This window comes from Symsagittifera roscoffensis, chromosome 1 (assembly GCF_963678635.1).
Source record: "Symsagittifera roscoffensis chromosome 1, txSymRosc1.1, whole genome shotgun sequence".
Lineage (NCBI taxonomy): Eukaryota > Metazoa > Xenacoelomorpha > Acoela > Convolutidae > Symsagittifera > Symsagittifera roscoffensis.
In genome coordinates this window covers 6617621-6638480 of record NC_087062.1, presented here as the reverse complement: position 1 = coordinate 6638480, position 20860 = coordinate 6617621, and the positions used below count along the sequence as shown (strand labels likewise).

Below are 20860 nucleotides of genomic sequence, written 5' to 3'. Positions count from 1 at the left end.
TGCTCACTCATTAACTGCTCACTCATTAACTGCTCACTCATTAACTGCTCACTCATTAACTACTCACTCATTAACTGCTCACTCATTAACTGCTCACTCATTTACAGCTCATTCATTCACTGCTCACTCATTAACTGCTCACTCATTAGCTGCTCACTCATTAACTGCTCACTCATTAACTGCTCACTCTTTAACTGCTCACTCATTAACTGCTCACTCATTAACTGCTCACTCATTAACTGCTCACTCATTAACTGCTCTTTCATTAACTGCTCACTCATTAACTGCTCACTCATTAACTGCTCACTCATTAGCTGCTCACTCATTAACTGCTCACTCATTAACTGCTCACTCATTAACTGCTCACTCATTAACTGCTCACTCATTAACTGCTCACTCTTTAACTGCTCACTCATTAACTGCTCACTCATTAACTGCTCACTCATTAACTGCTCACTCATTAACTGCTCTTTCATTAACTGCTCACTCATTTACTGCTCACTAATTAACTGCTCACACATTTACTGCTCACTCATTAACTGCTCACTCATTAACTGCTCACTCATTAACTGCTCACTCATTAACTGCTCACTCAATAACTGCTCACTCATCAACTGCTCACTCATTAACTGCTCACTCATTAACTGCTCACTCATTAACTGCTCACTCATTAACTACTCACTCATTAACTGCTCACTCATTAACTGCTCACTCATTTACAGCTCATTCATTCACTGCTCACTCATTAACTGCTCACTCATTAGCTGCTCACTCATTAACTGCTCACTCATTAACTGCTCACTCTTTAACTGCTCACTCATTAACTGCTCACTCATTAACTGCTCACCCATTAACTGCTCACTCATTAACTGCTCTTTCATTAACTGCTCACTCATTAACTGCTCACTCAATAACTGCTCACTCATTAACTGCTCACTCATTAACTGCTCACTCATTAACTGCTCACCCATTAACTGCTCACACTTTAACTGCTCACTCATTAACTGCTCACTCATTAACTGCTCACTCTTTAACTGCTCACTCATTAACTGCTCACTCATTAACTGCTCACTCATTAACTGCTCACTCATTAACTGCTCTTTCATTAACTGCTCACTCATTTACTGCTCACTAATTAACTGCTCACACATTTACTGCTCACTCATTAACTGCTCACTCATTAACTGCTCACTCATTAACTGCTCACTCATTAACTGCTCACTCAATAACTGCTCACTCATCAACTGCTCACTCATTAACTGCTCACTCATTAACTGCTCACTCATTAACTGCTCACTCATTAACTACTCACTCATTAACTGCTCACTCATTAACTGCTGACTCATTTACAGCTCATTCATTCACTGCTCACTCATTAACTGCTCACTCATTAGCTGCTCACTCATTAACTGCTCACTCATTAACTGCTCACTCTTTAACTGCTCACTCATTAACTGCTCACTCATTAACTGCTCACTCATTAACTGCTCACTCATTAACTGCTCTTTCATTAACTGCTCACTCATTAACTGCTCACTCATTAACTGCTCACTCATTAACTGCTCACTCATTAACTGCTCACTCATTTACTGCTCACTCATTAAATGCTCACTCATTAACTGCTCACTCATTAATTGCTCATTCATTAACTACTCACTCATGAGCTGCTCACTCATAAACTGCTCACTCAATAACTGCTCACTCATTAACTGCTCACTCATTAACTGCTCTTTCATTAACTGCTCACTCATTAACTGCTCACTCATTAACTGCTCACTCATTAACTGCTCACTCATTAACTGCTCACTCATTTACTGCTCACTCATTAAATGCTCACTCATTAACTGCTCACTCATTAATTGCTCATTCATTAACTACTCACTCATGAGCTGCTCACTCATAAACTGCTCACTCAATAACTGCTCACTCATTAACTGCTCACTCATTAACTGCTCATTCATTAACTGCTCACTCATTAACTGCTCACTCATTAACTGCTCACTCATTAACTGCTCACTCATTTACTGCTCACTCATTAAATGCTCACTCATTAACTGCTCACTCATTAATTGCTCATTCATTAACTACTCACTCATGAGCTGCTCACTCATAAACTGCTCACTCAATAACTGCTCACTCATTAACTGCTCACTCATTAACTGCTCACTGCTCACTCTTTAACTACTCATTCATTAACTGCTCACTGCTCACTCATTAACTGCTCACTCTTTAACTGCTCACTCATTAACTGCTCACTCATTAACTGCTCACTCATTAACTGCTCACTCATTAACTGCTCACTCATTAACTGCTCACTCATTTACTGCTCACTCATTAACTGCTCACTCATTTACTGCTCACTCATTAACTGCTCACTCATTAACTGCTCACTCATTAACTGCTCACTCATGAGCTGCTCACTCATAAACTGCTCACTCATTAACTGCTCACTCAATAACTGCTCACTCATTAACTGCTCACTCATTAACTGCTCACTCATTAACTGCTCATTCACTAACTACTCAGTCATTAACTGCTCATTCACTAACTACTCAGTCATTAACTGCTCACTCATTAACTGCTCACTCATTAACTGCTCACTCATTAACTGCTCACTCATGAGCTGCTCACTCATAAACTGCTCACTCATTAACTGCTCACTCAATAACTGCTCACTCATTAACTGCTCACTCATTAACTGCTCACTCATTAACTGCTCATTCACTAACTACTCAGTCATTAACTGCTCATTCATTAACTGCTCACTCATTAACTGCTCACTCATTAACTGCTCACTCATTAACTGCTCACTCATTTACTGCTCACTCATTGAATGCTCACTCATTAACTGCTCACTCATTAATTGCTCATTCATTAACTACTCACTCATGAGCTGCTCACTCATAAACTGCTCACTCAATAACTGCTCACTCATTAACTGCTCACTCATTAACTGCTCACTGCTCACTCTTTAACTGCTCATTCATTAACTGCTCACTGCTCACTCATTAACTGCTCACTCATTAACTGCTCACTCATTTACTGCTCACTCATTAACTGCTCACTCATTTACTGCTCACTCATTAACTGCTCACTCATTAACTGCTCACTCATTAACTGCTCACTCATTAACTGCTCACTCATTAACTGCTCACTCATGAGCTGCTCATGAACTGCTCACTCATTAACTGCTCACTCATTAACTGCTCACTCATTTACTGCTCACTCATTAAATGCTCACTCATTAACTGCTCACTCATTAATTGCTCACTCATTAACTGCTCACTCATTAACTGCTCACTCATTAACTGCTCACTCATTAACTGCTCACTCATTAACTGCTCACCCATTAACTGCTCACACTTTAACTGCTCACTCATTAACTGCTCACTCATTAACTGCTCACTCATTAACTGCTCACTCATTAACTGCTCATTCATTAACTGCTCACTCATTAACTGCTCACTCATTAACTGCTCACTCATTAACTGCTCACTCATTTACTGCTCACTCATTAAATGCTCACTCATTAACTGCTCACTCATTAATTGCTCATTCATTAACTACTCACTCATGAGCTGCTCACTCATAAACTGCTCACTCAATAACTGCTCACTCATTAACTGCTCACTCATTAACTGCTCACTGCTCACTCTTTAACTACTCATTCATTAACTGCTCACTGCTCACTCATTAACTGCTCACTCTTTAACTGCTCACTCATTAACTGCTCACTCATTAACTGCTCACTCATTAACTGCTCACTCATTAACTGCTCACTCATTAACTGCTCACTCATTTACTGCTCACTCATTAACTGCTCACTCATTTACTGCTCACTCATTAACTGCTCACTCATTAACTGCTCACTCATTAACTGCTCACTCATGAGCTGCTCACTCATAAACTGCTCACTCATTAACTGCTCACTCAATAACTGCTCACTCATTAACTGCTCACTCATTAACTGCTCACTCATTAACTGCTCATTCACTAACTTCTCAGTCATTAACTGCTCATTCATTAACTGCTCACTCATTAACTGCTCACTCATTAACTGCTCACTCATTAACTGCTCACTCATTTACTGCTCACTCATTGAATGCTCACTCATTAACTGCTCACTCATTAATTGCTCATTCATTAACTGCTTCCTCATTATTTGCTCACTCATTAACTGCTCACTCATTAACTGCTCACTCATTAACTGCTCACTCATTAACTGCTCACTCATTAACTGCTCACTCATTAAAGGCTCACTCATTAACTGCTCACTCATTTACTGCTCACTCGTTAACTGCTCACTCATTAACTGCTCATTCATTAACTGCTCACAGCTCACTCTTTAACTGCTCACTCATTAACTGCTCACTCATTAACTGCTCACTCATTAACTGCTCACTCATTAACTGCTCACTCATTAACTGCTCACTCATTAACTGCTCACTCATTTACTGCTCACTCATTAACTGCTCACTCATTTACTGCTCACTCTTTAACTGCTCACTCATTAAATGCTCACTCATTAACTGCTCACTCATAAACTGCTCACTCATTAACTGCTCACTCATTAACTGCTCACTCATTAACTGCTCACTCATTAACTGCTCAATCATTAACTGCTCACTCATTAACTGCTCACTCATTAACTGCTCACTCATTAACTGCTCATTCATTAACTGCTTACTCATTAACTGCTCACTCATTAACTGTTCACTCATTAACTGCTCACTCATTAACTGCTCACTCATTAACTGCTCACTCATTAACTGCTCACTCATTAACTTCTCACTCATTTACTGCTCACTCATTAACTTCTCACTCATTAACTGCTCATTCATTAACTGCTCACAGCTCACTCTTTAACTGCTCACTCATTAACTGCTCACTCATTAACTGCTCACTCATTAACTGCTCACTCATTAACTGCTCACTCATTAACTGCTCACTCATTAACTGCTCATTCATTAACTGCTCACAGCTCACTCTTTAACTGCTCACTCATTAACTGCTCACTCATTAACATCTCACTCATTAACTGCTCACTCATTAACTGCTCACTCATTAACTGCTCACTCATTAACTGCTCACTCATTAACTGCTCACTCATTAACTGCTCACTCATTAACTGCTCACTCATTAACTGCTCACTCATTAACTGCTCACTCATTTACTGCTCACTCATTAACTGCTCACTCATTTACTGCTCACTCTTTAACTGCTCACTCATTAACTGCTCACTCATTAACTGCTCACTCATTAACTGCTGACTCATAAACTGCTCACTCATTAACTGCTGACTCATTAACTGCTCACTCATTAACTGCTCAATCATTAACTGCTCACTCAGTAACTGCTCACTCATTAACTGCTCACTCATTTACTGCTCACTCATTAACTGCTCACTCATGAACTGCTCACTCATAAACTGCTCACGCAGTAACTGCTCACTCATTAACTGCTCACTCATTAACTGCTCACTCATTAACTGCTCACTCATAAACTGCTCACTCATTAACTGCTCACTCATTAACTGCTCACTCATTAACTGCTCACTCATTAACTGCTCACTCATTAACTGCTCACTCATTAACTGCTCACTCATTAACTGCTCACTCATTAACTGCTCACTCATTAACTGCTCACTCATTTACTGCTCACTCATTAACTGCTCACTCATTTACTGCTCACTCTTTAACTGCTCACTCATTAACTGCTCACTCATTAACTGCTCACTCATTAACTGCTCACTCATAAACTGCTCACTCATTAACTGCTCACTCATTAACTTCTCACTCATTTACTGCTCACTCATTAACTTCTCACTCATTAACTGCTCATTCATTAACTGCTCACAGCTCACTCTTTAACTGCTCACTCATTAACTGCTCACTCATTAACTGCTCACTCATTAACTGCTCACTCATTAACTGCTCATTCATTAACTGCTCACAGCTCACTCTTTAACTGCTCACTCATTAACTGCTCACTCATTAACATCTCACTCATTAACTGCTCACTCATTAACTGCTCACTCATTAACTGCTCACTCATTAACTGCTCACTCATTAACTGCTCACTCATTAACTGCTCACTCATTAACTGCTCACTCATTAACTGCTCACTCATTTACTGCTCACTCATTAACTGCTCACTCATTTACTGCTCACTCTTTAACTGCTCACTCATTAACTGCTCACTCATTAACTGCTCACTCATTAACTGCTCACTCATAAACTGCTCACTCATTAACTGCTGACTCATTAACTGCTCACTCATTAACTGCTCAATCATTAACTGCTCACTCAGTAACTGCTCACTCATTAACTGCTCACTCATTTACTGCTCACTCATTAACTGCTCACTCATGAACTGCTCACTCATAAACTGCTCACGCAGTAACTGCTCACTCATTAACTGCTCACTCATTAACTGCTCACTCATTAACTGCTCACTCATAAACTGCTCACTCATTAACTGCTCACTCATTAACTGCTCACTCATTAACTGCTCACTCATTAACTGCTCACTCATTAACTGCTCACTCATTAACTGCTCACTCATTAACTGCTCACTCATTAACTGCTCACTCATTAACTGCTCACTCATTTACTGCTCACTCATTAACTGCTCACTCATTTACTGCTCACTCTTTAACTGCTCACTCATTAACTGCTCACTCATTAACTGCTCACTCATTAACTGCTCACTCATAAACTGCTCACTCATTAACTGCTGACTCATTAACTGCTCACTCATTAACTGCTCAATCATTAACTGCTCACTCAGTAACTGCTCACTCATTAACTGCTCACTCATTTACTGCTCACTCATTAACTGCTCACTCATTAACTGCTCACTCATTAACTGCTCACTCATTAACTGCTCATTCATTAACTGCTCACAGCTCACTCTTTAACTGCTCACTCATTAACTGCTCACTCATTAACATCTCACTCATTAACTGCTCACTCATTAACTGCTCACTCATTAACTGCTCACTCATTAACTGCTCACTCATTAACTGCTCACTCATTAACTGCTCACTCATTAACTGCTCACTCATTAACTGCTCACTCATTAACTGCTCACTCATTAACTGCTCACTCATTTACTGCTCACTCATTAACTGCTCACTCATTTACTGCTCACTCTTTAACTGCTCACTCATTAACTGCTCACTCATTAACTGCCCACTCATTAACTGCTCACTCATAAACTGCTCACTCATTAACTGCTGACTCATTAACTGCTCACTCATTAACTGCTCAATCATTAACTGCTCACTCAGTAACTGCTCACTCATTAACTGCTCACTCATTTACTGCTCACTCATTAACTGCTCACTCATGAACTGCTCACTCATAAACTGCTCACGCAGTAACTGCTCACTCATTAACTGCTCACTCATTAACTGCTCACTCATTAACTGCTCACTCATTAACTGCTCACTCATAAACTGCTCACTCATTAACTGCTCACTCATTAACTGCTCACTCATTAACTGCTCACTCATTAACTGCTCACTCATTAACTGCTCACTCATTAACTGCTCACTCATTAACTGCTCACTCATTAACTGCTCACTCATTAACTGCTCACTTATTAACTGCTCACTCATTAACTGCTCACTCATTAACTGCTCACTCATTAACTGCTCATTCATTAACTGCTCACTCATTTACTGCTCACTCATTAACTGCTCACTCATTAATTGCTCACTCATTAACTGCTCACTCATGAGCTGCTCACTCATTAACTGCTCACTTATGAACTGCTCACTCATAAACAACCCACTCATTTTTTCCGAACCATAGCCGAACCATAGTAACAAAAATTCAGGGAGGAATTTGACTCCAAAATATACGGTTTTTGAGGGAAGACAGCGCAGAAAATGCCGGGAGAAAATCTTCAATACGTAGCGTCCTGACACAATTCTTAAAAATTTTCAAAATATTTTGCTGAAGCAAGTTCCTTTGTCGATTTCCTGGAGGTAACTTTCTCATCTAAGAACAGGCTCACTAAGGCTCTTTTTCCTGCCCTATCCTGCATAATTTTATTATTGAGATCAATTGAGCAATCTCCCCCCCCCCCCCCCCGAATGACCAATTAGGCTATATCTCTTATGCAAAAACGGTAGAACGCACGCTACAGAAAACGTAACCAAACGTAAGCAGATTATTAATTAGTTCAAAAAACGCAATCAATTGACCGATTGAACTTTCTGTGTGTCGAGAAAAAGTTTTGAAAAAAAAATCGATTTAAAAATTTTTTTTTGTAAACTTTGGTTTGGGCGGCCATTGCGTTGAGGAAAGCAAGTTACTATTGTTGATGCTCTTCCTTTGTATCCGCATAACGTGTGCAGCCCATCTCGACATTAATTCCTACTAGAAATGTTACGACTGCTCTAAAATAATTCAACTGTTGTGCAGGCGTACTTGATACCCTAGTAGCCTCCTATGTTATCAAACTACGAGCCCATTATTCCTAAATGTTTTTGTACAGCTTTTTTGAGTATCAAGCAGTAAATTGAGTAATAAAACTCGACTGGATATCAATCTTTTTTCATTTTTTAAGAGTTAACCGAACGGGTTTCCTCTATACGTTTGAACAGACTTTCTATTTATTTAATCAAGAGTAAAAAGGTAAAAGTCGAGCATTTGCATGTCACTGAAATAAAGAATCAATAGTAACTTGATTTTCCGCAGTTTTTGACTTTGCGTTTATCGCCTCAATGAATTATGAGCACCCTCTGCCTTCTCATCTGCAGATACATAGAATTGTTGTCCGCAGCACCTTAATTTTGTGCTCAATAGCGTTTTTTCATTGGAGAACGGAAAAAGTCTGCTTTGTATGTATCAGTTTGTGGTATTTTTTTCGGTAAATATTTTTGTTATTTTATATAGTGATGTTTGGTGTTCCACATTCATTGGAGACTAGGTTTATGGTTTCTTATCACTTAAACTTTTTTCAAGTGTTTATAAAAATATCTCAAGTATGGAATCTGTTACGTTATCTCCCTCCAAGCGTGAATGGCGGATTGCTTACTTGATCCGTTCATTGTTTGTATGGATCTACTTAACAATCTCCGCCCCTTTCAAGAAAGGGGGGGGGGAGATTGTTAAGTAGATCAAAACGGTCGATTTTTCGACCAATCAGGATCCAGCAAAATTGAAATTCTTATTAGAAAGCTCAGTTCTATTTTACTGTAATTATTAATAGAGGTGGAGATTCTTAAGTAGCTACCGTAGGGGGGGGGGGGGCATTGTTAAGTAGGTCCGTTTGTATTATTCGATACTATCAAAACTGACATTCGGACATTTTAAGATATGACAATTATAACTGGTTTTCGTATATAACCTTGTAAAACCAACCACTCTGTACCCCATAACTATAAAATCGAAGCTCATGCAAGGTGTGTGTGTGTGTGTGTGTGTGTGTGAGGGAGGGGGGGGGGGGGTGGAGGAGGAGCCTTCATCAACTATATCATCAAGCTCAGAAAACAATTAAAAATTTCGAAGTTGAATTAAAGATGAAGTGTTGCAGCAAAATAGAATTTCAGACATGTCAAAATGATGCAGCTTCGATGTCTTTTCTCAACTCGAATGTCCGAACATGCTTCTTGGTTTAGTTACTAGAATCACGTGACACCCACTTGATATCTGCTCATACGATGGAGCAGCAAGAGGGGTCGACGGTGCCCGCGTCCCCTCCCCCAGTTTTGTGTTTCTTGTTCGCATGCCACCATCTGCGCTGATTTCTGGCTTCGTTTCTCATGCTCTCTTGGAACTTGTCCGATGCCGGGTTGTTGTAGGGGTCTTGGTCCTTATGCTCCGGAGATCGGCCTGAAAACAAAAAAAAACCATTAGCAAAATAAAAAGCGCATTGTTAAGTTTAGCATAAATCTTTCGCCTCTTTCTCATTTGGGTCAGGCAGGTATGATTAAAAAAGGGATGTCGTGTGACTCAACAGTACCAGGGTAGCCCGTGATATTGATATTCGTTGCAAGTAATGCAATCCGTTAACCTGGATTGACAATTCGGCAGTTACATAGCTTCATAATTGAGAGACAATCAAGATCGTTATTAATATCGAGTGCAAGTTTACTGCAACTTGCTAATAGTACATCAAACTGGTTGGGCTTCTGGTTGTATAGATTGTTTTTTTTTCAGTAATACCCGTATACTTTTAAGGGTTTCTCATTCCCCCTGGTTAAAATTAAGATTTTCAAATGAGTTTTATCTCCAAAAATGAGTTTTTATTTCAGTTTTGAATTCTGTTCTCTCGCTTTTCTCTTTTTCATTTTTTCCGTCTTGACCACCTGCAGTGCCCTCTTCGTCTTCTTAAGACCATTGATCCACGAAGGAAAGGACCTGTTATCCATACGGATATTGTAGTAAAACATCCCTTTATAAACAATGTACAATTAGGTGCTAAAACTACCAGTTGGTAATGTTTACATATTATAAACCTAACTGATTACATAATACATATAGAAGTCTGCGTATTAAATAAGTATCTATCTATACCTAACAACATATGTATTAGTTATTATGAAACGCTGTATCTCAAATGCTTCGAGGTCAGCGTCGACCAGACTTAACTTTCCAAACTGAATTTAAGTTGCTCTCTATCTCTTCATATTCCAATTCTTAGTTAGCGAATAAGCATAGACTTTGAACATCGAGATTATACCGTTTATACCTCACCTAACGGCTGAGGGTATAACAGGACCAACACACGAGCTGTACTGCTCATCACGGCAAACCGCTGTTGTGCCCCTGTTTAAGAACTATATGCAATTTTTTTTGGTAATTTTCTGGGCTGGGTAATGTTGCTTCACCCTCAAGCAACGAGCACGGATCATGGTGGGCCTCGAACATCCGACCTTTCGATTGAGAGGCGGAGACGTAACCACTTCACCACCGCTCCCCAAAGAGGAAGATGGACTCCGCCATGCTTGCGGCCGGTGATCAGTCGGGCGTAACTAGACCGACCGTCTCTTCTGCCTCGCCTTCTTGTTTTCCTCTTGTCTTCTTCGAGCGTCTTTCGGACGGAATTCTATCCACGCGGAACATTCTTTACTCTTTGAATACTGTGGGGTACTCAATAATTTTCTTCGCGTACTTATCAACTGACCTTACTATGTCCACTATGGGATTTAGGAACTTAGACGACGGGAAATTAGGCGATCCGAAAATAACTAAATTTCGTCAATAACTTGCGTGCAAATTGCGTGAATTTTGTTTACAGACTTAAATTAAAATTTGGATGAGTAAATACTGGTTGTCCGTAAATTCCGTTTCTTTGCTGTCGTCTAATTTGCTTGTCGTCTAATTTCCTAGTTCACTATTGATGGTGGCAATGTATTTGTTGATGTTATTGAAATAATTTTTTTTCACATACGTTGATGCGAGTGGTGACAATCACTGCTTCTAGGTGACAGCCTGGCCGTACTTTGTGCTTTGGTCTATTGCCATTTTTTCTGAGGGCTGTGATTCTCTTGGCTTAGTAGAAGCTCTGCATTCTGAGCTTTTGGAATCTTTAATCCTCTTTTTTGATGCTAGCTGTTATTGCCACCACTTGCAAGCTGTTATAGTCACAACTTGTTTGTGTGCCCGTTGTTTTGCTCCGTGTTTCTTATAAAGCCCTCTTACCCGGTGTCTGGTTTTTGCTGTTGTCCCAGAAGCCTCAAGGATAGTTTTCACTAGTTGAGTTTGTTCGCTCTGCCGCTTATTCTTTCTCGTTTGTGTCTTGCTGCTTCTTTAGCTTCTGTCGTCTCTGTCACCAGTGCCAAGTTTTCCGGAGTTTTCTCTTTGAACCGTGGTTGCCTCGGATGCTCCGGTTGCACTACATTAGAAGTGCGTTGACCAAACATTTATGTACATTGTCTTTTGTGCGCAATGCCTTGTTCTGAGTTGTCCTTGTTCGTTCCATCAAAAGTTTAAAGAAATATTATAAGTTTCCTCTGATGGCTCCCCGGGTTGACCAAAAATGATAATCGTTTTTTAAACAATTTTCATATATGGAAAAATGCTAATCATATACTTTTCATGCAAATCCATAAGTACAGAAAACTGCATGAAAGGTCTATGATTAGTGGTTTTCATATATGGAAATTGTATGACTAGCATTTTTCCATAAATCAAAAATTTTGATTTTTTTTTACAATTTAATTTCTCAAAACTTCTCGGTTGTGTTTGTAACCGAACACAGTGACTAAAATCTTGGCTACTCAAACGTACAGTAACAAACGGTTTGACGGTTTTGCATTAAAAATGCATTGGAAGCGGCCTGAAATGTCTTAACTGTCTTACAAAAATAATATAGCGAAAGTATCAAGCTTTTAAAATTTGGCATACATTTTCAACGATAATTATTTTTAAAATTTAAATTTTTAAATTATCAGACATTGATCAAGGCATACATAAACTTGTCATAAAAAAAAGAGTTTTTAGCTTTTTTGAAAAAGTTATTTAGCGAAGAGAAAAAAAATCCAATATAATTGTATCCAGGACTACGTTATACACACACAAAAAAATTTTACATGTACAAAATTTTTTTGAAAAATATTTGTTAGAGTACAAAATTCGATTTGCAGTTGAAAAAAAAACATTAAAAAAGTTTTTGAAGCCAATTTCAAATTTAATTTGTTGTCATAAAAAAATGCTAGTCATACAATTTCCATATATGGAAACTGTATGATTAGTATTTGCTAGAAAAAAAGTGCTTCTTTTTTATTTAGTATGATACACAGATTTTATGCCAAAACTAAAAAAAATCTTTGAAAAAAGATGACACCATTTTTGCAAAAGGTATGCAATTTGTATGATTATGATTTTTTCGTAGAAGTAAAATTATGGAAGTGTACGATTAGCATTTTTGGTTTAATCAGGTCAACCCGGGTGGTAAGGACTGTAACAAGGGTCAATCTTCATTACTGCACGTCTGTTTCTAAGGATTTGGATCATGCAGTCTACGAACAGTCCTATTTCCCTGTGGTCGTCGATGATATAATGCTGTCTTCAACATATCTGTGGTTGCTGTTTTTGCTTTGTCTGAAAAGCACTTCTCTTATTCTAGATGTTTCTTTGATTTCAGCAGAGCGATATGAATACTAATATCGAGTGTCTCGATTTATGAAAATTTTTCAATTTATCTGTAGTTGATGATTTTGGTTGATCTGAAAAGCATTTTTCTGATTCTGCCTGCTTCTTTGATTTCAGCAAATCAGAATGACTATTATTAAAGGGTGTCTCAATTTTTGAGTCTTTCTCAAATTAACTTTAGTTGCTGCTTTTGGTTAGTCTGAGAAGCACCTTTCTGATTCTATCTGCTTCATTGCTGTCAGCAAAGCAGTATGACTATATTAAGAGTTGTCTCGATTTTTGAGTATTTCTCAGTTGATCTGTGGTTGCTGCTCTTAACTGATTTTTGAGTCTTACTTAAACTATCTGTAGTTGCTGTTTTTAGTTTGACCGAAAAGAACCTTTCTGATTCTAGATGCTTCATCAATTTCAGCAAAGCAGTATGAATATTATTAGGGGATGTCTCGATTTTTGAGTCTTTCTCAATTTATCTGTAGTTTATGAATCTGGTTGATCTGAAAAGCACTTTTTTGAGTCTATCTGCTTGTTTGATTTTAGCAAAGCAGTATGAATATTTTAAGGGTGTCTGGTTTTTTGAGTCCTTGTCAATTGATCTGCAGTTACTGCTTTTGGTTAGTCTGAAAGCACCTTTCTGTAGTTCTAGATGCTTCGTTGATTTCAGCGCAGTGGTATGACTATTATTACGGGGTGCCTCGATCTTTGATTCTTTTTCAACTTCAGGAAAAACGTGTTTGGCATTTTTTTCAATCTGGAAAAGACGTTTTTTTAATTTGTTCACAAGTTGCACATATTGTTCCGACCACATCATTCCAAAAAAAATCTGTTATTGTTTTTCTGAGGTACATGAGTTAGACAATAGAGAGAGAAAGTCAGATTCATTGAAGTTCGGTCTTCCAAAGTTCAGTGAAATTCGAAAAAGATCAGCTCATCTTGAAAGATATACAGAGCAAAGAGACAGCACGGATATTTTTGGGATACATGTTTACTCGGTTGGTCACGTGAGAAAATTAGTTGAGATGACTGGTCCCGCCTATTTCCTAAAAACAAAAGCCAGCACGGATTTGAACCTACGCCTAGGGTTTGGTATCCTGATTCGAACCCGCTAGAAAAACTGGACCCGTTGTAGCACCAACCAACATAGAGAAATTAAGATATTTACCTTGAAAATTAACTCAAAGTGTGCCTCTGTTTTTATTAGGGACCACAGCATTTTTAGGAGCCAAAAATGTAAACTAGTACCACTTTTGGTTTTTAAAATTGCTATTTGGAATAAATAGGGATGTTTTCCAATTCTTTCTCAATTTTTTCCATGAAAATCTTGGCGAACAAGGCAGTTTTGCTAAGAGTGTAAGTATTCGAAAATCTATGTTTTGCCGGCAGCAATTTTATTCCTAAACTTGGAAATTTGTTTCATATTTCCACCGCATGCTGGCAAACTGCTTGAACTCAACTGACTTTTGTGATTGGCATTTTCTGACAGGTTTGACAGCTGGCCGGCTTAGTTTTTTTGAATTTTTCCCGGCTTTATTTGAATTTTTTGCGGACCATCAGTCGTTTGCTTGCCCGCTTTGTTGATTATTTTATCGTGCGTCATTTCCCAGAAGCCATCCATATTTGTTCGGGACGGTCGAAAGATAAGCCGAGTACCTCAATCCCAGAAGTTGTTATGAAACAGAAGATGGTCTGGTCTGATAGATACTGATACAACTTTACTACTGACTCCTTTTAAACGCTCAATGCCTTTTATTCAACTATCGCTGTTCAGCAATATCATTCAGCTGCCAACCAAGACCATGGTTGGCTTCGAAGCACCAACCTCTGGATTGAGAACCAATTGCGCTAGCCAACGCAACCCATCTCTGCTCTTTAATGGGATCTTATTAACTTCCGCCAATGCAAGCAATAATGTTTTCCAAAGGTTAAATTTGGCGTCAATATTCGATCATCAATCATGATGGACTGACGCACTGAAAAACGGAGCCGCTAGCCTTTTTCTACTTGTTTGTACTTTCATAAATTTGTCAACAAGTTCTTACCTTGAGACGTGTTTCTTTCGTCGTTTCCAGGATCCTCTTGGTCGACAGTTAACGTCACCACTTGTTCCGAACGCTTCACTTCAGAAGATGGCAATGCTGCGTCGTCGGGAACCGCCAAATTCTCCACGCCTGCGATGAAAAAGCAAAAAAAAATTATGAGTTTTAGTCGCGTTTAGCTTTAAGTAGCTTGTTGCGACCCGGGTCGAGTCCCATACTCATGTCCAGACTTTGAAATAGAATTTTCCCTAAATGAGCGTCCTTATAAGTTATTCCGTTAATTAACAAGTTCGACTATTCCTTGTTACATTTGATTAAACGCGAGACAAGTGACATAAAACAACAAGTATAGCCGGTTACTGTGCAAGTAGCACAGAATGTTCCGACCATAGTCTTAAAAATACAAATTAAAAGTTTTTCAAATTACTGTCGTTTTTCTGTATGATGTGGTAAAAGGATCTGAACGAAAAACTAGAACTTAGGCAAATTCCACAGTCATAGTAAAACAGTCAAATTTAAAAAACAGTTTTGGAAGAAAAATTACTGAAAAAACGAAAAAAAATTGCTTAAAAGTTTTTTTTTCAAATTTTGTTTCTGAAGTTTTTGGTATTCATGATACCTAATAGGGCGCTAAAAACTCCAAAAACTAACTTTATTTGAACAAATTTAAATTTTCAACGCTTAAATTAAGCATAAATAAGCTAATAATAATGCAAGCCTGCTCACTGGCTCGAAATTAAACGAAAAATCAAAAATCACGACTGAAAGGTTCAAATCACGACTGAAAGGGCTTTAGTATGATTTCGCATTCTACCCCGTCCGATGATTATTTGTGGTTCCTGATTTTGGGTGCATTTGTTATAAACAAAATATTTGTAATATCTTTCTAATTAATACTAGTAGGGAGAACTCTCTCCGCTTATGCCGAAATCAAATTCAACTTTCAAATTGCTAGTATCCTTGAATAATTTGACTGGAGAGAACGGATTCGAGTGGATTCATTCAACAATTCCCGGGCTGAGGTGTTCGACTCATGATTCGACCAAAACGGTCGAACAATGTCAAAATTTGCTGCAAAGTAAGACGGTCGAACGAAGTCTATAGCCGGTTTACGTCGAATCGTTGGTCGAACAGGGTCGAATCAAGGGTCAAACAGGGCCAAATAATGAATTGAAGAGGGTCGATACGGTCAAATCATAAGTCCAAAAGGGTCAAATATGTTCGATAGGGTCGACCCATAGGTCAGTAAGAGTCCAATCATGAGTCGATAGGGCGAATCATAGGTCAAACAGGGTCAATTCAAGGGTCCAACGGGATTGAATCAAGGATCGAAATTACGAGCAACGCAAACAATGTCCGGTAAAGTCAAGCACAGTCGAGAAAAATTGAACCAAGTTGAACAAGGTCCGGTAACGTCGAATTAATTCGAAAAAGGACAAAGTCTGATTCAGAAAATCTCAAACGGACACCGTTTGACTCAAAGAGTTGAAAACGGACATTGTTCGATCGTTCCGGTTGAACCATGAGTCGAATAAAGGGAGTTTACATTTAATGAATTGCCCAGGAAAAACCTAGAAAATAGTTGTGCTTGTCAAATTGTTTGGCTAAAACAAGGAACTCAAAAATTAAAACTAATTTGTCCATTACTATGTATAACCAAGAGATATAGCTAAGCATTTTATCCCTGTTGTTTCAAAATAAAAAAAAAACACCATCCTGACAAAGAAGCAGACAAATCACTTCCAACTAATTGAAAGCCAAAAATTCAACTGAAACAATAATCAGTTTTTTGAATAAATAGAACATTTTAAGCAACAATTAAATTAGATTTTGCATAAACGGTCTACAGTTGATGTCACAAAACAAACTTTGAAAGTTCTTCTCGAAATCAAAAATACAGATAAAGTTGGCACATTGCATGCCTTCAAATTTATCGAATAATTGAAATACAATTGATTGTGACACCCAATAATAAATGTACGACTAAGGGTAACCAGTTTGTTATTCATTCAACAACGTGTACAAAATTGAATGTTCTCATAGAAATGTACCCCCAGAAATCTGTTTTGGAATTCTCGCCTTTTCTTATTTATAGTAACGATTTTCCCAACATAACAGATCAGAGTAAAAAGGGCAGACAAATTTTTCGAGAATTAATGGAAACTGTGTTGAATGAGCCAAAAGTTTATTATAATGGACTATATTTGAATTTTTGAAGGAGTTAATCATCATCCGAAATCTTCTCGGAACAATCAGGGCTTCATAAAAAAATGCAAAATAAATCCGAAAAATTTGGAAAAGTTCGAAATGTCTTTTGATTTTTTCTAAGGTTTCTTTGTTTTTATTCATCTTTGAAGACAAATTTAGTGTTACATTGAAAGTTTTCGTCTAGTATCTTTTATCCAACCAGGCTCAAAAAGCTACACAAAGTGGGTTTTTTTAAAAGTTTTTCTAAGGAAAACTGTCGGAACTTTCTGAACAACTTGCACATTATTCTGCTACTCCTGACAGTATATATATGGAAGTAAAATGCGCAAAACACTTTCGTCAGATTGAAACAAAAAACAGGATATAGCAAAAAAATCACTCAAAAGGTCTTCTCATAAAACCTCTAACGATTAAAAACATGCGCTGCGATTATGTGTTGAAAAGGTTCAAACTTTCATTCGACAAATGAGTTCATCGCAGACTTCCGACTACAATGTCCTTAAACTCTTCAAGTACTGTTTCTACTCCCAAAGGTTTCAAAGTTCAAAATCATCATCAACACGATTATTTAGTTCAAACAACAATGACAAACATCTTATTGTGTCTTTTGCAAAATTATGTAACACTGTTAGCTGCAAAATCCTCGGAAAATTTATGACTTTTAAAAATATGTGATCAAATTAAGGTCTACTATAGCTTTTGGTACTCTTTGTACTTAATCGGTGTTAGTTTCTGATAAGCGGCAAAAAAATTGGTTCTACTGAACAATGCCCCTTTCAAGAAAGGGGGGGGGGGGGTTTGCTAAGTTGATTAAAGTAATCAAATTTTCGACCAATTACAATGCAGCAAAATTAGAATTATCAATGCAGAGCTCTAGCGCTAACTTACTGTATTTATTTATTGGGGGTGAAGATTCGTTAGTAGATACCATAGGAGGGGGGGGGGGGGGGTTGTTCAGTAAATCCAAAAATTTTTACGCCAAAGATTTGGCCACAACCGCCGTAGCGATATCGACTATATTGTATAAAACTTATTTAAAATTGAATACTGGGGTTTATTTAGATTTAGAAAATAACAAAAATGGTAAAAACTCACCTTTTTCATTAATATTCGTTGGTACAGTTTCTTTGTCGCACTTTTCGTAACTGTGGCTAGTTTTTTCATCTGTCTCGCTGATAACCGACAAGTCGGGTGCCAGTGCCGACGATGGCCGATTCACTACCTCTTCGTTCGGATCTGCAACCCCGTTCGGCTCCGAAGAGTCGGCTTTGTCCGCACTTTTTGACGACTCACCTCTGTTTTCTCGGATATCAATTTGCCCGCTCGTTGATGATTCGGCGGTGTCTGTTTCGTCGGTGTTATCCGCGACTCCGTTCGTTTGAGGTACCTCCTTCCCGGTTTCTGGTTTCGGTTCGTTATTTGCACTGCTAGATCTCGAAGGAGTCTTTTCGTTGGTCACGTGATCCGCTTGGGATATCGGCTCGCCCTCGTCGCTTCCGAATGTCTCTCGCTTCTCTTCAGTTGAACTCGGCTCTTCGGGTTTTTGGCTCACATCTTCGTTTGGCGTAATATGATTTTCTTCCACTTGAGTAACAGACGCTCGGTTCGACGAAGTACTGGTTACGGAACCTCTTTTGGAAGACGGTGTCGCTGGTCGGTTCGGTTCGCTTGGTGCAACGTGATTTTCTTCCACCTGGACCGACACTCGGTTCGACGAAGTGCTGGTTACGGAACCTCTTTTGGAAGACGGTGTCGCTGGTCGGTTCGGTTCGCTGGGTACAGCGTGATTTTCTTCAACCTGGACCGACACTCGGTTCGACGAAGTGCTGGTTACGGAACCTCTTTTGGAAGACGGTGTCGCTGGTCGGTTCGATTCACTAGGTGCAACGTGATTTTCTTCCACTTGGGTAATAGACGCTCGGTTCGACGAAGTACTGCTTACAGAACCTCTTTTAGATGATGGCGTCGCTGGTCGGTTTGCTTCGGATTCATTCTTATCGGCAACTGTTTCGTTTTTTGGACTACCGACGTTGTCACCCGATATCGGTTTCTCTTCGGGTTTGACTTCGCCAGTTGCACTCATTGTAGCTTTTGTTACTTCAACGGGTGTGTCGACTAAAGTTGTCAACAAAAATATCAAGTAGTGCACCAAATTTAAGAATTTATTTGTTTAATCAAAACCACCTTTAAATCTACACGAGATCCAACCTTGAGAAATATGTTCATTGGCAAGATGATCCTCGTTGACTCCGTTTGTTTCTCCGTTTGGAATCCCGTTCTCCACATGTCCATTCTGCAAATTTTCAGTGACCTAAACCCCATATCCCGTGACTACCCCAAAACTACTGGACTCACAAGTTAAAATTTGGACAAATTTTGCAACTAACCGACATGTTTTGAGCTACCTCGTTGGTTTCTTGGCAATGATTCTGCTGAAATTCAGATTCTAAATTTTGATCATCTAAATGTTTCTCGTTTTCTTGGTTCTGATTATAATCTAGTTGGAGCTGATTTTCACTGCCTTCGCATATTATGTTCTCGCAAACAGCACCACTGCCAATTGATTCACTTTGATCCGAATTGTTTATTTCGGTTTGGCCAGTAAACAAGTAATTCGGACCTTTTTGGTCGTCACTTTCAATCAAATTGGCTGACTCAGTAAAATGAGCATTGTAATTTGAATCATAATTGTTGCTCTGGGCTGAAGAATCACAATATTTTGTGTCAATTTGAACACCAGTTTCTTGTTCAATTAAGGCCGATGATTCAAAATTATCATTATTGTTTTCTTTGGTTTCTTGATTTTGTTTTTCTACCAAAATGATCCCATCTATTTGATTTTGAGACTCTTTCAATGAGCTTTGGGCACCATCTCCATTGTTATTGCTTGTTTCTTCCATTTAGATGTTTTTTTAACAAAGATTTGAAAAGAGAGTAAAATTTGGAAGAATAATTACTAAAGTTATTAATAAATTGAAGGTTTTTTGAGGCAGATTTAGACCATTATATCGAGTTCACCAATTTTTGAAGAATAAACAACGCAACAACTCGAAATGACTTGAAGATGTCTTTGAAGTCGTGAATGAAATCGCCTCAAGTCAAGTGCGTTTCAAACTCAACGTTTTGAAATCAATTGAAAACCTTGCGCAATCAAACATGAATTAATTGTTGACATGAGCTATCCGGATGTATTTTATCTAAAACTTGCAATGAAAAGAATATTTAAACCAGAGTTGAAACCAGGTTCTGAAGGGCTTATCTGAATCTGGTTCAAACTCCGGTCAAAGAACGCTTTGATATTACCAATGTAACAATTATCTGAATTAAATATCCAGCATTTATGAATAATTAAGAGGTCAAAATACATCAGCAAATAATTAAAACGAAAATTGCATCTGTTCCGGTGACTTAAGTAAGAGTTTTTAGACGAAGTTGATGTTTTTGGAAAAATTTTGTTGGCTTTTAGGTTAGACTAGGGTGGACTTAGATGTGCGGGGATTTGGCCCCCTG

General features: G+C 38.4%; 1 protein-coding gene across 1 annotated transcript; it reads right to left on the bottom strand.

Annotated features, from left to right (window-relative positions):
• Positions 1-9506: 9506 nt before the first annotated feature.
• LOC134857095 (muscle M-line assembly protein unc-89-like) lies at positions 9507-20558 on the bottom strand. Its single transcript, XM_063873458.1, has 5 exons — positions 19738-20558; positions 19559-19661; positions 18446-19465; positions 15146-15274; positions 9507-9845 (listed from the first exon to the last, which is right to left on the bottom strand). Exons 1-5 carry the CDS (start codon positions 20248-20250, stop codon positions 9667-9669), a joined length of 1944 nt encoding a protein of 647 aa, XP_063729528.1. The 5' UTR covers positions 20251-20558; the 3' UTR covers positions 9507-9666.
• Positions 20559-20860: the final 302 nt, after the last annotated feature.

Coding starts and splice junctions, on each gene's coding strand:
- LOC134857095 (XM_063873458.1), bottom strand. CDS start 20,250: ATGGAAGAAACAAGCAATAACAATGGAGATGGTGCCCAAAGCTCATTG. Junction 19,662..19,737: donor AGGTAGCTCAAAACATGTCG/GTTAGTTGCAAA, acceptor TATGGGGTTTAG/GTCACTGAAAATTTGCAGAA. Junction 19,466..19,558: donor CAATGAACATATTTCTCAAG/GTTGGATCTCGT, acceptor TGACAACTTTAG/TCGACACACCCGTTGAAGTA.